Source organism: Heloderma suspectum, chromosome 3 (genome assembly GCF_057233095.1).
Source record: "Heloderma suspectum isolate Gila_16-S chromosome 3, 16-S_ref, whole genome shotgun sequence".
In the NCBI taxonomy this organism is placed as follows: Eukaryota; Metazoa; Chordata; class Lepidosauria; order Squamata; family Helodermatidae; genus Heloderma; species Heloderma suspectum.
In genome coordinates, this window is record NC_139460.1 from 298,931,689 (window position 1) to 298,948,575 (window position 16,887).

Sequence of the window (16,887 nt, forward strand, 5' to 3'; positions counted from 1 at the left end):
ATGAATCCTTGCTTTTTCTCCAAGGAGGCAAAATCTTTCTAGAGCACACATATGAACTCAGTCTTGTCATTTTCCAGCTACTGGTCCCAACCCAGGTGAAGTTAGGCTGCAATTGTAAACACACTTCCTTGGGATGGTGTAAGTAAGCCCTACTGAACATAATAGGGCTTGGTTCCAAAACATGCCATTGGTTGCTGCTTAGGTCGCACTGAAGTCATCAGAAAACATTAGTCAGTGTAGGAATAACATAAAGATGTAGCAGAAACCAGGGACTGGTATTCAGAGGCATGCGGCTTCTGATCCTGGGAGTAGTCTTGATGGACGTCATTAAGAGTGGCAGCCACCGATAGCCTTATCCTCCATTAATTTGTCTAATGGATGTTTATCTGGGTTCAAACTAAACTTAACATGTCTCTTTCCCTCCATGCTTTAAAAAAAACTTGGGGGAGGGTTGAATAATCCTTTTGGAAATGGGGAACATGCAACCCTGTAATAACACTCACATGCTATGTAAAACAGGTCAGTATTAAGAACATCAAAATACAAACATAATGCCATGGTCTTCAAAAGGCGGTGACAATATAGACCCTCACAAGGAAACCTACAGTTAGGGGGAACTGGGTGCATTCAACAGCCTTAAATACCAGCCACTTTGCCATTCCAATGCAGGCCAAGAATAATATCTATTCAAGTCAGTATTTCACAGTTTTGTAGTCTTTTCCACCCATTAATTATGTAAAAATTGGGGGGTAGGGTTGCTTCACTTTGCATTTCCATACATTGAATCTGATTCACCATCCTATTGCCCATTTGCTCACTTCCCAGAGTGCCCTTCTGAAGTTCTTCCTAATCTGTTTGAGATTTCAGTATGCTGAATAATTTGTGTGGTCTGCAAACTTGGGCATCTCAATATTCACCCTTGATTCCAGATCTATGTAGACCTTATAATACCAGTAGTACTCCTAATCCAGATTATTGTGGGACTCTACTGTTTACTTTTCTGCACTGTGAAAACTGGCTTCTCAGTTCTTACTCTGTGCTTTCTGTAGTTTAACCAGTTACTGATTAGAGGATTTGGCATTTTATGTCTGGAAGCCAACCAGCTGCCTGTGGGAAGCCCACAATTAGGACATGGATTCAATAGCTCCTTCCCACTCGTGTTCCCCACCAACTGGTGTACATAGGCATACTGCCTGTGATATTGGAGGTAATATAGCCATCATGACTAGTAGCCACTGGTAGCCTTATCCTCCATAAATTTATCTAATCCCCTTTAAAAGAGGTCAAAGGTGATGGATAATTTTATCTTTAATAACGCTTTTCACTAATTTCCCTGGAACACACATAAAATTAAGCAGTCAGGTTTAGTACAGAGCAGGGGTATTGAACTCAGGCTCACAGGCCAAATCTGGGCCACCGTGGGTCCCAATCCAGCCTTCCAGGGTTCCCCAGGAGGCTGCATACTCTTCCTTTGGTTCCACCTCTTCCCCCAGTTCCCGATCCTTCAGTGGTTTAGTGCAGTTTTCCTCCCATTCTAAACAGCCTCTCCTAAATTATACATGGGATCCCTATACTTATACCTGACAAACATTTCCAAAAACCTAATGCTTTGTTTCATAAATTTTTCTGGGGTTCCTCTCCACCAAAAATATCTTTTAAAAGGATGCAACTTCCAATTAATGAAGGCAGGTTCTGTTTTCTAGATCCAACTATGCACCATCGAGCCTATTTGCTGACCTCTACTAAATTTTGGTTTTTTCCACTCAGATTAGATTTTGCACCTTGGTTAGTGTTGGAATCTTCTTGTCTGAATCCTCTCTTTAAATGGATGGCATTAGGTCCTCAGACAGAGCTCCTCTCACAATTTTGGCAGTTAAAGAAGTTTGGCATATAATGTCACGTCAATTACAGTTTGATCCATTTTCCCATGCTAAACTGACTTTATGGGGAAATCCAGATTTAAGAATTGGTAAGAAAATGTTTTTATGGCGGACCTGGACAGATAAAATGATTTTTACCCTGAATTCATTAGTGGTGGTTGATGATGAGTTTTTGTTATTTTCAACTTTACGAGATCAGTTTGATTTGCTACAGTGGAATGGCAATACTTTCAATTGAAACATTTGTTGGTATCTAGATTCGGTCCTGCTGCTTTTACTGCTTCGGAGTCTCCGCTATTGAAAATACTTATTGAAGCTGATTAGATATAGCGATCTACGATTCATGTCTACAAACATTTATTATCAGTGAATAAATATGATACAAGTGGTTTACAGCAGGAATGGAACAGGGAATTGGAATGTCCTATTTTGTTTAATCAATGGACTGCCGCCTTGGCATCTATATCAGAAATGTCTATATCAGACATTTCAATGGATCTTCGGTTATGCCTTATTCAGCAAAGACTTTTGTTTTGGGTCTACTGGATGCCACAACATCTTTTTAATAAAGGCTTGTCAAATTTGGTGAATAGTTGGAGGTGTAATGCAGTCAATGCTTCTCTTATTCATATGTTTTGGAAATGCCCAATGGTTGCCTCATTTTGGGAGGAAGTTATTATACGGATAAATTTTGTATCGGAAAGATCTTCAGTATTTCCTGATGTAAACGCTCTTTTAAATTACTTACCTGCTTCTTGGAATGCAACACATGGTCAGCGTAAATGGATTTTTCGAGCCCTTTTGGTTGCTAAAAGACTGATACTACGATATTGGAAGGATAAAAGCTCACCACCTATAACGCAATGGACTGAAGACATAGCAACACTAGCAACATTTGAAAGAGTGGTATATAGGTGTAACTTGCAGATGGACTTATATATGTGGCTATTTGGTCTGCCTTCACTGAAGTTTATGTGTAACATAATTTTTCTTTTTCTTTTTTGAATATTGTGATATTTGAAACTGAGGATTTTAGAATATGTTGTTGTATATTATTATTGTTATTGTTATTGTTATGGTTTGTTATGTTTTCGGTTTGTTTTGTTAAAATTCACAATAAAAAATTGGGGGGCGGGGAGAAATGCCTCTCCTAAGGCTTAGTTACTGGCAGTAAAAACTTCAAGCGACAATAAGCTGGTATTTTTGGCCCCACCCACAACTAGAATGCAACCCCCCTCCCCTCCCCCCAAGAGCTTCTCAAAACTCAATTTGGCCCTTGGGCTGAAAGAGATTCAACACCCTTGGTACAGAGGTCACTTACTACTGAAGTGCCTTCAGCATTTATCTCCAAACCTGGTTGCACAAGTATGCTACTGATTTATACTCCCATGTATATTCCTATACATTCATGCATTTTTAAAGTGTTATACTGGTGTCTTCTACTCTTCTGTTAAAGATTAGAGTTTTTAATTGTTGTTGTTGTTGTTGTTGTTCAGTCGTGTCCGACTCTTCGTGACCCCATGGACCATAGCACACCAGGCCTTCCTGTCCTGCGCACTCTCCCGGAGCGTGCTCAAGTCCATATTCATTGCATCGGTGATGCTATCCAGCCATCTCATCCTCTGCTGTCCCCTTCTCCTTTGGCCTTCAGTCTTTCCCAGCATCAGGGTCTTTTCCAGAGAGTTTTCTCTTTGCATTAGGTGGCCAAAATATTTGAGCTTCAGCTTCAGTATCTGTCCTTCCAATGAGCACTCAGGGTTGATTTCCTTTAGGATGGACTGATTTGACCTCCTTGCAGTCCAGGGGACTCGTAAGAGTCTTCTCCAGCACCACAGTTCGAAAGCATCAATTCTTCGGCGCTCAGCCTTCCTTATAGTCCAGCCCTCACAGCCATTCGTTGCTACTGGGAAAACCATAGCTTTGATTAGACGGACCTTTGTTGGCAAGGTGATGTCTCTGCTTCTTACTATGCTGTCTAGGTTTGCCATAGCTTTCCTCCCAAGGAGCAAGCGTCTTTTAATTTCATGGCTACAGTCACCGTCTGCGGTGATCTTGGAGCCCAAGAAAGTAAAATCTGTCACTGCTTCCATTTCTTCCCCTTCTATATGCCAGGAAGTGATAGGGCCAGATGCTATGATCTTCGTTTTTTTAATGTTGAGTTTCAAACCAGCTTTTGCACTCTCCTCTTTCACCCTCAACAAGAGGCTCTTGAGATCCTCTTCGCTTTCTGCCATTAGGGTGGTATCGTCTGCATATCGGAGGTTGTTGATAATTCTCCCAGCAATCTTAATTCCGACCTCTGATTCATCCAACCCGGCATTTCTCATGATGTACTCTGCATATAAGTTAAATAAGCAGAGTGACAATATGCAGCCTTGTCGTACTCCTTTCCCAATTTTGAACCACTTGGTTGTTCCATGTCTGGTTCTTACTGTTGCTTCTTGACCCTCATACAGGTTTCTCAGGAGACAGGTAAGGTGGTCTGGTACTCCCATCTCTTTAAGAATTTGCCACAGTTTGTTGTGATCCACACAATCAAAGGCTTTAGCATAGTCAATGAAGCAGAAATAGACATTTTTCTGGAATTCTCTTGCTTTCTCCATGATGCAGTAGTAAGCTTTAAATGTTTTAGATAATAAATCAAGTTTCCCTTTTGAGTTCTTAAGGAGCTCTTGAGTGAGCATCATCCTGGCCCGAATAAGGGTTTTTTTTTAATCAATTAAGGGCACAATCCTATGTATGTTTTGACAGAAAAGGAGCCTACACCTCTCAGCACTGGGGTATGCTGGGAGTTGTAGGCTTTTTTTCTGTCTAAGTTTGCATAGGATTGCTCCTTTATTTTAAAACGTCAACCTTTCTCACTTCTATTTGACTTGGTTCTTCAGATGCACTGGTTCAAGTGTTGGCATCTCTCCATCAGCTTCTGCAGTGAAGATTGATACAATGGATTTGTTCGGCTTCTCCAACTTCCCCTTCTCTTTTTTATTTTGTCACTTAATCATGCCATTTTTGTCCACTGCCTCTCTCACTCTTCTCTGCCTTTCATGGATTAAAATGAGTTATTTTTATATCTTCGGCCAGTTGTGCTTCAAATTTCTCTTAGCATGCTTTATAAATTTATATTTGCTTTTGCCAGAAATCCCCCCTCCCCGAGCACCCTATTTTCTTAATTTGGTTAAGACTTTTACTTTTCAGTGCAATTCATCTCAAATTTAATTCACGCTAATGCCGAGAGGGGATCAACATAATGCAGATTTTAAGTATGATATAGCCACAATGCTTTTATTTCTTTGTAAGCAGCAGGCAAGTAGTTTGCAACTAGACTGGCCAGTGGAACATCCTAGCATCGAATACTGAGTCAGTGGGACAATTCTCGCATACCACCCCACAACTCCTCTTTCTTCCTAGATTTCCTTATAGGCATAGTAGAACTTGTAGTCCAAAACACCTGGAGGGCACCAATTTGGAAAAGGTGGTTCTAAAGCTTCCCATAAATCCACAAACACTAATGAGATGTTTGCATGATTTTCCAGTAGCTATACCTGTGATAGCTCCCAAGTTCCTCTTCCTTCCTTCTGCAGTTTTAACCCTTACAGAGCACAGCTGACATGAAGCTAGCTGAAAAGTTATATAGTTGCTGCACTACACTTTAGTTTAAAGCGGCTACTTCAGTGGAATCATCGCCAACACTAGCAGTCCCATGAGAAGGCCAGGAGCAGCTGGCACCTGCAATGGGCTGCAAGCTGCAAGCTCCCATAACAAGCATTTAACAGTGCCGGTGCACACTTATTGAAAGCGCATGTCTTGTTCACAACACTGTTCTGTTGCTTAAATAACATTATTTCAAAATATCAACAAGTCATAAACATATTTATCCAACCAGTCGTTTGTTGTCCATTTTGCTTTTATAACAGCTCCAATTAATACAATAGTTACAGTACTTAGATTTCCATTTAATTAGCCCTAAGGCCATTAATAAGACAAAACTGGTTTCCAGGGCTGGTGCAAGACATTTTTGTGCCTGAGGCAAAAGACAAGATGACTTCCACACACTCTATGTACAGAAGCTGACCAGACTAGGAGTTGAATCTAACTTCCACACTGACAATGGGAAGCATCCTTCACTGCACCTGAGGGCAGCAGGCTGCTTAGAGAGTGAAGGGCAGGCAATGTGATACGCACAGCTCTGTTCTCCACCACCTTGCAACCACTGCTCCCATCCCCAGCACCTACTGCCTGAGACGGCTGCCTCATTTTGCTTAACAGTAGGGCCACACCTGTAAAGTGGTTTCATGGATGCATGGTCACAGCTTACGTTCAGCCCTCTTCAAGCATTTGGTGCATATGTAAGCTGTATACAGGAGAAGGGACAGCAGGGATGAACATATTAGCACACAGTACATAGGAACAGGAACATAGGAAGCTGCTTTATATGGAGTCAGAGCACTGGTCCATCTAGCGCAGCCCTGTCAGCATCGACTGGCAGCAATGGCTCTCCAGGGTTTTAAGCAGGAATTTTTCCAGCCCTCTGTGGAGATGCTGGGGATTGAACCCGAGACTTCCTGGATGCAAACCAGGTGCTCTGCCACTGAGCTATGGCCCCTCCATCACCATACCCACTGCCTTCCACAGATAATGGTGATGAAGAGGGAGGAGCTAGGCTGCTTGCCCCCACTCTCCCTCCTCACCTGTAGAGCTTACACATGCACCAAGCTCTTGAAAAAGTTTGTACATACATATATACATTCAATTAAACACACATACACACACAAATACAGCTAATCTATTTAAACCAACATAATATTGTGCAATCAATCTGTACAACACGGAAGTGCACTCATTAAAAATGCGTGACATTTTGGGACTAACATGTAAATGGCATTGACAGAGATGCCAAAGCTGCCTCTTGTTCCAATGCTACATTGTAAAGGGGGTTCACACCTTTTTAGACTGCTCTGATCTTTTAACAGGTGTGCATGCACACAACCAGTTTATTGCTGGTTTTCTGCTGAAGGACCTGCCTCCATTATTGTAGGGGTTGGTAGTAAATTACTCCCTAAGGATCCAAATTTCCATTCAGAGGAATGTTTTGTGTCCTTTAAAAATTAGCATTGCTGCTTCCTGGGGGTGATGAATTTACTATCCAGCTTATCTGATATTATTAGAAAGTTCTTGGAAACTGATAAATATCAAGGCTGTGCATATACCATAATTGCACAAAAGCATAAAAAAGTGCAGAATGTGGTATTGTGATGCATGCTCTGCCCTAGGAGACCCCGTTGCAGGTGTTTCTAAAGCCACTCACCTCTCATCCAAGGCAGCAAGGAGAAGCACAGACAAAGTATTTGAGATCAGCAGCAAATGGGAGAGGCCAAGCATGCAGGTGTTCCAGAAGTAGCAGGGAGACAATGCTCAGCTGACCAGAGTCCTGGGGGGTGGGGCTGCAACAAGAGATGCTACTTAATGAGGCAGGGGTTAGGCAAAGGGTGAAGGATGGAGAAAACAAGGCAGAGGAGCTGGAATAGGGAGAGAAAGAAAGCAAGCCAAACTCTCTGGAGGAAAAGAATGGCAGGTAAATAGAGGGTGAGGACAAAGACAGGAGAAAAGAAGTGTTTCAAGCCCTAGTAGAATTCCTGCAGCTATTAGTGCACTAGGAAGAGGAATAAGAGCCATCAGGGGTTGTAAAGAGGACAGAAAGGGGTGGAGAAATCTATGCTTACCTGGCAGAAAGAAACAGCTCAGGGTTGCAGGTGAAAGGATACTTAGCAGAAGAGCTTGCTCAGCTCCAGATTGGGTAAACTGTTGGAAAAAGGCACAGGCACTTCCTACCACAATCCTGTGGAAGCTGACTATCTGGGTTCTCAGTGAAGGTGTGAGTGTGTTGTTAAAAATTCCTGTCTCAAGGAACAACACCAGGGTGAGGTCAAGGAGAAGGAATTCCTGTCCCCAGATCTAATTTCCCCAACAGATGTGGAAAACAGGGAGACCAGATGAGCATACTTAACTTCAAGCCAAGGTTCACAAGAAACTTTGATATAAGTAACTTTTCTGAAGCATTTCCCTGGCTTGGGGGTTTATAATTTGTGTTGGCTGTCAGTAATGTACCAAACACCTTTGTAGTAATATAAATTTCTGAAAGAGTTAATTGTTACATGATCTACGGAAGTAATGGAGCAAGGTGGATTTGATGTGCCTCTTTCAACGGACCTCCTGACATGACTGTAGAATGACATGAGTGTGGAATTCTCAAATTTCTGAAAATCTATCTAAATATTTCCAGCCCTTCTGACTGTGAACATGTGCTTGAAAAGTGTGTAAGCCTTGTCTGCTAAAAATAATCTCAGAAGCCAGAGGGATGACTGAATATTTCCAGAGATTAAGGTTCAGGCTTCAGTGATCTGCATTGTACCTTGCCACACCCCTCCTCATCACTAGCAAAACGAGATTATAGAAATTAAAATAGCTCAATACTACTTACAGAAATTTGCATACATTCAAACAAAAGTCTCAGAATCAGCTTTTCTTGCTGCAGAATTTGGAATACCTTTACATGATAGGGAAGGGGGACATAGGAGGACATTAGACAGTATAGTGCCAAACCTTACCCGCCTGACCCACAATGAGAGTACACCTAAGAATGCAGCCAACGTTCCCTGCTGTTGAACATTTCAGAATACTATTAATGGTGATCATGAGCTTTTGTAGATGAGGCTTTTATTGTGCATTCGCCATTCCTCACTCATGGATGTTTACAGGTGCTTCAGACAATGTCATCACCGTCCAGTTTCACTTCTGTTTTTTAAAAGCAATTTTGGGGGGAGGGTGAGTGGCAGCAGGGAAAATCCAGCATTTTTTGGCACTCTAAAAAAAGCACAAGTGTACTCTGACACTCACACACCAGTGTAGTTGTGTTATTCCACTATACCGCAATGCCACCTAGAGGTTATGTAACAGAAAGGCAGGAAAGGAAAATAACTTCATGTAGAGCGGCAATCTTAATTCTGCAACGAAATTGGAAGTAGAAACAGCAGGCTAAACAACCTCATCTAGAAACGCTCCATGCCTGTCATGAAATTTCTCTGTCATTACCACTCTTCTCACCAAGAAACTCCTGATAAGCTCCTGAGGAACCCTAGGCTTGTTTGCTATACAGCTTGAAAACCACTGGACAATCTGAATATGACTCAAAGGGCTGCAAATACCATTTCTACGTGAAAGCTTGGGATCTCTTCCCATTGCCTTTGGCAAGGGACTGTAAGAAAGTCTGTAGCAGGGATGCTATGTAGGGACAATATTTTAAAAAAACCATAGCGATTGTGATTACCTTCAGGAAAAGAGAAGCCTGTTTGCATCTTCATGCACATAAAGCAGAAAAGCGCCTTCACAGTTGTGTGTCTGGTTTATGACTATGGTATGCATGAGAAAGACAAGAGTAGAGACTGAAGATCTCAGCTAATCCAAGCAACATAAACCGAGACCTGAGAACATTTAAGGAAAGCATGGATTCTTCTTACACAGGTGATGCATGTATGAAGGCTGAATATCCAACTGTAGAGCATGGCAAAGGATCTTTGGGAAGCCACAGATACAAACCAGCACGTAGCTAAGCCTGTACATGAGTTCACAGTTCCATTTGCTTTCCTTCTTCCCCAAAGTATATTTCACCCTGAAATTTCCATATCTAGCCTGTCATTTTCTCCTCCTAGCAACTCTCCAGAGTTTTAAGTTGTTAGAAGGTCTCAAGAAAATCCCTTTGCTATGATTTGGAAAATTTACACAGAAGAATAATCCTGACATTTCTTCTTTTTCAAGTAGTTTCCTCATGACGTCACCTCTGCTCTAAAAAACCTTTAAAAAATAAAGAAATGAGACCTTATTTATTCATTTATTTAGTACATTTCTAATCCGCCCAGTAACTAATGTTCTCTGGGCAGATTACAACCAGTTAAAAAAATAAAATGCCATTCTAAAACACAGTTAAAAATATAAAATACAATACGAATATTTAAAAGAATATTATATGATACAAGAAAGAATAAACAGCTCAGGAATCTGTAAAACAGCCAGAACTAGGTCTCTAAAACGCCTGGGAGAAAAGATCTTTGCCTGGCGCTGAAAAGATAATAACATAGGTGCTAGGTGAACCTCTTTGGGGAATTTATTCCAGAAGAGGGGTGTCACCACTAAGAAGGCCCTCTGTCTTGTAGCCACCTGCCTAGCTTCTTTTGGAAGGGGCACTTGGAGGAGGGCCCTGAAAATGACTTGAGGGTCCAAGCAGGTAAATAACTTTAGGAGTTGCTTAGAACCTAGGTATACTGTAGTAGTTAAACAGTGCATTGGGCTCTGATGTGGTAAACCAGGTTAAATACTAAACAGCAATATCAAATTCAGGTCCGTATGAGAACAGGACGGCAACTTACCCTACTGAGAGTGTTTGAGGGGTCAGACAAGGAAAGTTGCCTACTATTTCCACTGCTTTTTAATTTGTATGTGAATGATACTATTTCAGTCCTTCCAAGAGATTAGTTCTTTCCCATCAGGATCAAAGAGAAGAGGCAGTTCTGCTTCATGTGGATGATGCTGTTATTTTGTTGCATACCCTGGGAGCTATAATTTTAGGTGACTATTGGAAAGGTTTAATCATTACTTCAAGCGGTAGAAGCTACGCATTAACTATTATAAGTTGCAGGATTTGGGTCATAGACCACAAATTCAAATGGCAATTGGACCATCAGCCTTTATATACATCTTAGGGTTCTTTTGTCACAGATTAAATCTTGGAGAAGCCACCTTGACTACACCAGAAGCATAGGAGAGAGAACCCAAAAGGCAATTTTGAAATTGTCAGTACATAACAAGGGCACCTGTGACACTCACCCAGGAAATTTGTGGTGGGGGGAGTTAACCCAAAGCTTTTGGGATCCATACTATTCTCACATTTCAGAAACAGTACAACATAAAATGTTGCATTCTTTTTAGCTGTCATCCCTTTGACTCGTGAGGTCCTGGTGTGGCTGGAGACTAATATGAGACCAACATCCAGTAATATTAAGGGCAGAATCCTATGCATGTTTAGCCAGAAAAAAAGTCCTACAACTCCCAGAATGCCCCAGCCAGCCATTCTGTCTAAACATACATAGGATTGCACCCTAAAACATATGTGAGTTGTTGGCTCAAATAGGCTACCAAAATGGTGCTTACAAGAGATACTTGAGGACAACACATTCTTGAGAACAGCACATTCTTTTCAGAAATCCACTTCTTGACACTGGAGATCTTGCAAGCTAAGTCTTCTTTTAAAAAAGGACTTGGGACCATAAGCCTCCAGGAAGATTGGGCTGGTGTTTGGGGTAACAGAATATCTCCTGGGCTCACCTTCATGTTCTCACCATTATTTTATTTTTTTAACAGTTCCACATCTCATTTACAGCTGCTAGACTTTAAACTCTTTCATTGGAGTCTATCAGGGAGTGATATAACAAGACTAGCTAAGAGGAAAAGCTGTGTTTGTGTGGATCTGAGGTTACAGAGGATGTTGCTAATTTTCTTCTGTATTGCCCTCTGTATATAACCTCCTGGAATGCCTTGCTACAAACTACCCTGGATAAGTTTACAAGATACTCTGTTGAGCAGATCATGAGTTAGCTGTTGGAAAGTAAGTCTAAACTTATTACTGTGAGGGTTGCAAATTTTATTTTAAAGGCCTGGAAAAGTAGGGAGGCTATAGACTAAGGTAATTGCCAAGACAATTTTATTTAGTGTTGTTTTATGAAAATTGCCCTATTGATTTCTGTTTTACTTTTGTAATGTATATAATGTTCTGTTGTTGCTGTTGTTCAGTCGTCTGTTATGCTTGGACAAATAAACTGATTGACTAAGGTCACAATCCTATGCAGAGAAAAGTCCTACAACTCCCTGCATTCCCCAGGCAACATGGCTGATCAGGGAATGCTGGGAGTTGTAGGACTTTTTTTCTGTCTAAGCATGCACGGGATTGCTCTCTGACTGACTGCCAATGTTCACGAACTAGATGATCTTGGGCAAGTGATTATCTCTCAGCCTAACCTACCTCATAGGCCCCTTGTAAGGAAGGAGTGGTGGAGTATATTTGCCATTATTTCTTGAACTGCACCTTGTATAGGGTGTCAAGAGAGATTTTATCCAGTTTTCTCTCTTGATCTGAGATGTCAGAATTTAAGAAAATGTGTATGCTTTTGGCAGATCAGAACGAATATGCTTCGTAAAAAGTTTTATTATTTGAAACAGCTGTTTTTAAAATTAGACAGAATTATATATAATCATATTTACTGGTGGTGGAGATGATCTGATTTGACCCTTTATTGTGAATTTGGTTTCTCTCTCCTGTTTTGTGATGACCTTTGGTTTTAAGTAAATAGATTGAATGTCATAAAAGTTTCTCTTCCCTCCCACTAGATGGCTAGATGATAGAGTAGTGGTGTAGCCTCTGGCAGTAATTGGTTGAAGCACCTGGATCACACAGAAGGGTGAGGCAGGCAGAAGGATCTCTGGCTGCTGCAGTGTAGATAAGAAGCCTAAGGAAGACAGGTAGAGGAAGCAGAGGCCTGCAAATTTAGCAGGCCAAGAAAAGGATAGGGGAAGAAAGAGTGCTGCAGAAGAAGAATAAACTGAAAAAAAATATACAGAGAAGAGTCGAAAGAGAGAAGAAAAACTAGTGAAGAAATCTATTAACCATCCAGATCTTTGATATTATAATACTTTTACTAGATGCAACTTCAATGCTGAAGGAAACACAACTAACTTCAGCATATCTGCATAAAACTACTGCAGTACCTTCCAACATAAAATAAACATTAGCCCTCATAGAACAAAGAAGGTCAAATGAGAGAGAAGCCTTCAGAATACTCACTTGGTGAGACTAGACTACACCAAGTAACTGCAAGATGAAAGAAGAGAAAGTGAGAGCCACTTGAGAGGGAAAGGACTACATGTAAGAATGGCAAGAGACATTTGCAACCACATAGATTTGGAAACCAGTGATGAAAGACCGGTTTTTATGTTCGCGTGGGAATGTGCTGCAACATGGGTTCTTCCTGCATGGTCCCAGCTTTCTCACATATCCACACATAGTGTGAGAAGCAGTGGTGCTGCTGTAACTCCCGTGCCTTCAAAGTAATATAAGAACCCAGTTAAAGAACAGTGTGGGATATACATAGGGAAAATAAGTTACACAGGGCCTGGGTAATTTAAACCTACACAAACCTGCTTCCAACAATCAAAAAACCGCTCCATGAGTTGGTGCTGTCAGACACTAAGGAATAAGAGTCTACCAGAGCTATCTTTTCATTAACATGTTGGAAACTTACAGACACAGCTTTTTTCAGGTTTGCTCCAGGCCATTTAAATGTTATATGTATTTGCAGGACAGTAAAGATGCTTTTAAGCCACCTCTACCACACTTAAAATATCTGTTTTTCCCTAAGTGTTGGAAACATCATGGAGAAACAAAATATAGAGAGAGATGATATCTACCTTTCAGAACTTCTAGCACTTCGTGGGATGCCTCGCATCTTAGACAATCATATAAGCTTTCTGCAGTTCCATTATTCTTTTCGGAGTCCCTCCATTTCCTCAACATCATGCATTTATACATATTAACGTCTTCTTCCTTTGCTGCGATCTGTTCAATATCTTCAACCGACAACTTAAGACACTGAATACCAATTACTTTCCAGTCTTTACCCATCTTCTTTGCAAGAATCATCAGTTGCTGATCAGTTAATATTGTTCTAGCTTTAATTCCATCTAAAAACATACAAATACAAAACAGTTATGCAGCTATTGTTTTTACTTTTCAACTGAGCTAAGGAACCAATAGAGGGAAAATGAAAATGTTTACTTACCTTGCATTCCTGTTCATATGGAAAGTGGGAGGACATTGACATATAATTTGGGATATCCCCTCCCATCTAGGCAGGCAGCAAAGGCAGCTAGTAATTGTCTCCACCTGGGGAGAGATTAACCCACCCCAAATTTCCCAAACCAGAAAAAGCAGGAATCTTGAAGTCAATGAAAACACCAGAACAATAATGTGTGAACATGGTGAAAAGCAAAACATATTTAAACTTCACAGGGAGACAGAACAGAAGAATGAACTGATCCCATAAACATCAAGGAGGAAGAATTCTCCTCTTCTGCTTTCCTCATGAAAAGGAATTTACAATAAGCAAAAAACAAACAAAAAATTCCTCATTTTTCCAAGGTAGGCAGGATAGCATTGAAATATCCTTCAGGATATAACACAGGAGTACCCTGAAAGAGTGAGCAGTCATGTGGATCTCTGGTCTTTACTAAAGAAGAACCCTCTGCCGAACCCTTCAACCAAACAGCATCTGCAGATGTGAATACATCAACCTTATTGTGTTTAGTAAGTGGGTGAACTAGTGCCCACATGGCCACCCAGTATATCTCATCCAGAAGACAGCAGCTCCTGAACACCGCTGTGACAGCTGCTAGCTGTAGGGAATGTGCCACAAACACTAGTGCCCTGTATGCTAACTTTGCAGCCTCTATGAGAGAATAGCTGTACACACCTTCTGCCTCAAGCTCCTTTATAGGAAAGAGAGAAACTGGGCTTCTCATTTCCTAGAGTCCACTGTTTAAGTAAAAATGAAGGGCCCATCACACGTCCTTCCTGTGCCATTTGTTTTCCTGAGGATGCACTGGGTTTGAATAAATAGAGAGAAGAACCACTTCTGTGAACACAGAATTGACCTTTAACAGAAATGAAAGACTGGTATACAGAGCAACTTTGTCTCCATGAAACACACACAAGCCAGGGTTACAGGGCAGCACCTCCAAATCCGAAACCCTCCTACCCAATGAGATGGCCATCAGAAAAACTGTCTTGCATGTGAGCTCTTAGAGGGAGCAATCCTATGGTCACTAGACAGTGGCTAGATGGCCACAGGATATGCTGTTTTCTGGGAACCGACCCCCCCCCACTTCCGCACTGCCTCCAAGGCAGCACAGAACAGCCCTGTCCTCTGCGCTCGCAAGAGGAGTGTGTAGGGGACAGAAAGGGGCATGGCTGGGGGCATTCTGAGGTGGGGAAGGTGGAAATGCAGCCTCCTTCCCCACTCCGTGCTCCTGTGGCTAGAGAGCTGCAATCAGCTGTCTAGTAGAAAAAGCAGGGCAGGAGAAGCACAGAAGGAACGATCCCCTCCGTGCTTCTCCTGCCCTGCTTTGGATAGGTAGCCACCTCTGAGTTCGGAGGCGGCCGCCTATCTAGATAGGTTTGCGCCCTAAGTGACCCAGTAGCCATACGGTTCAAAAGGAAGGCCTGTAAGTGTCAGGGGTGTTTCTGAGCTCAGGGAGTGGGATAGCAGTTCAGATTCTGAAGGAGAACCATCAGACACGGGGGAGGTGTTTTCCCAGGCTAGTCCAGATATGAGTAGGCCTGCTTCTCAGGTTACAAACATACAGATGGCTGAGCTTGAGGGTTCCTACACACACACACACACACACACACACACACACACCATGAGAGGCAGCGAACAGGAGGTTGATCTATTAAGATGCCAGGTGCAGGCGCAAAGCAAAGAGAAAGAAGGCAGGGGTGGCACTTAACAGTCTACCCGACTGGCCTTGTGTGAGAAGCTGCGCTTGAGAAGAGAGGGACCTCCTCGCCTTAAGTTAGGCTAGTGAGACCGCCTCCCTCTTCAAATGGTGGGCAACTCTTGTAAATTTTATTTGGATCCCCTGAAGGTATTCCTTGGTAGATGGAGAGTTTCTCTGAGAATTTGCATCTGTATGACCCTGTGAAGTAATGGCTTAAAAGCTGTAGACTGAAGCCTCTCGTCTGTGTATGTTTGGACATTGAAGTGAAGTGGGGGCTAAAGGAATCTTGACAATAAGCCCTGCAAGCACGCACATCCTGTTTCAAAGATATCAAGGCAGTGTACAAAACAAGACCCTGTAGCCTCAGAAAATATAAGCCAAAAGAATTTATCACCTGTAGAATGTATCATTTTTATTCACAACCCATGTGGTGGATTGTATTTAATGACATGGAGAGAAACTACATATTGCCCAATCTACAAGAGCTCTGAAAAGACACATAAAGAAACAAACTAGTGACATTCACAATTCAAGATCAGGTCCTCCCCTTGTGGGTTATTTTTTGGAGCATAACCATATTGTCGGCCACCATTATTTCTGGGCAATGGAGAAGTCACATGAACATAATGTCAAAACATTACTTAACAGCAAATACACCAAATATATACTTTGACACAATTCAATTGCCACAGATCTCAATGAGGAACTGGATTTTCTTCCTCTGCTTTAACATGTTTCTCTTTCCCCTCTGTTCAACAGCTTGGTCACTGGTAGTTTTTACCATGACACAATATGTGTTCAGGGGGCTTCTGATAGGTCTGTGCAGGCCAGAAAATCCTGCTGCTTGACTGGTGTCACAATAGATGTTAGGTTCTCCATTCTGGGTCACTGCTTTGTCAGGAATTTCCTGAGCCATGTCTAATCTAAAATTGTTTACATGCCTCCATTTTTCTTAGGTCCCAGGGGGGGGAAATATACCCCAAAATGCTTCTGGGGCTGTAGAACAAGTTCAATGTATATGGGACTACCTTTGAAGATGGTCCGGAAACTGCAGTTAGTGCACATTACAACAGTACCTCAACAACTTGACTGGCTCCTGGTCCATTTCCAGGCCCAATTCAAAATGCTAGGTTTGGCCTTTGAAGCTCTTTATGGCTTGGGGTAGCAATATCTAAATGACTGCATCTTCTCATATCCCTACTCATGCCCTGAGATCATAATGGACGCCATTCTCTAAGTGCCTTGCGAGTTGTTTAACAGCAGGTGGCCACAACAGGCAGGGCCTTCTCAGAAGTGTCCTCTTATTTATGGAATACCATTTCCAGACCTGGCACCTATTTTAATGCTGTATCAGTGCCAGGCAAAGACGTCATTATTCTCTGAGGCATTTTAAATCTGATACTTTAAA

At 41.8% G+C, this 16,887-nt stretch overlaps 1 protein-coding gene across 2 annotated transcripts in view; it reads right to left on the reverse strand.

Annotated features, from left to right (window-relative positions):
- Nucleotides 1–5,735: 5,735 nt before the first annotated feature.
- Nucleotides 5,736–16,887, reverse strand: part of LOC146351484 (uncharacterized) — a 52,866-nt gene continuing 41,714 nt past the window's right edge. For both annotated transcript variants that reach the window (XM_084847381.1, XM_084847380.1), the window contains 2 exons: nucleotides 13,392–13,664; nucleotides 5,736–9,728 (listed from right to left, as the gene is read on the reverse strand). In XM_084847381.1, the coding sequence (XP_084703507.1) occupies nucleotides 9,709–9,728; nucleotides 13,392–13,664 (293 nt within the window). In that variant the 3' untranslated portion in view covers nucleotides 5,736–9,708. The remainder of the gene's footprint in view (nucleotides 9,729–13,391; nucleotides 13,665–16,887) is intronic.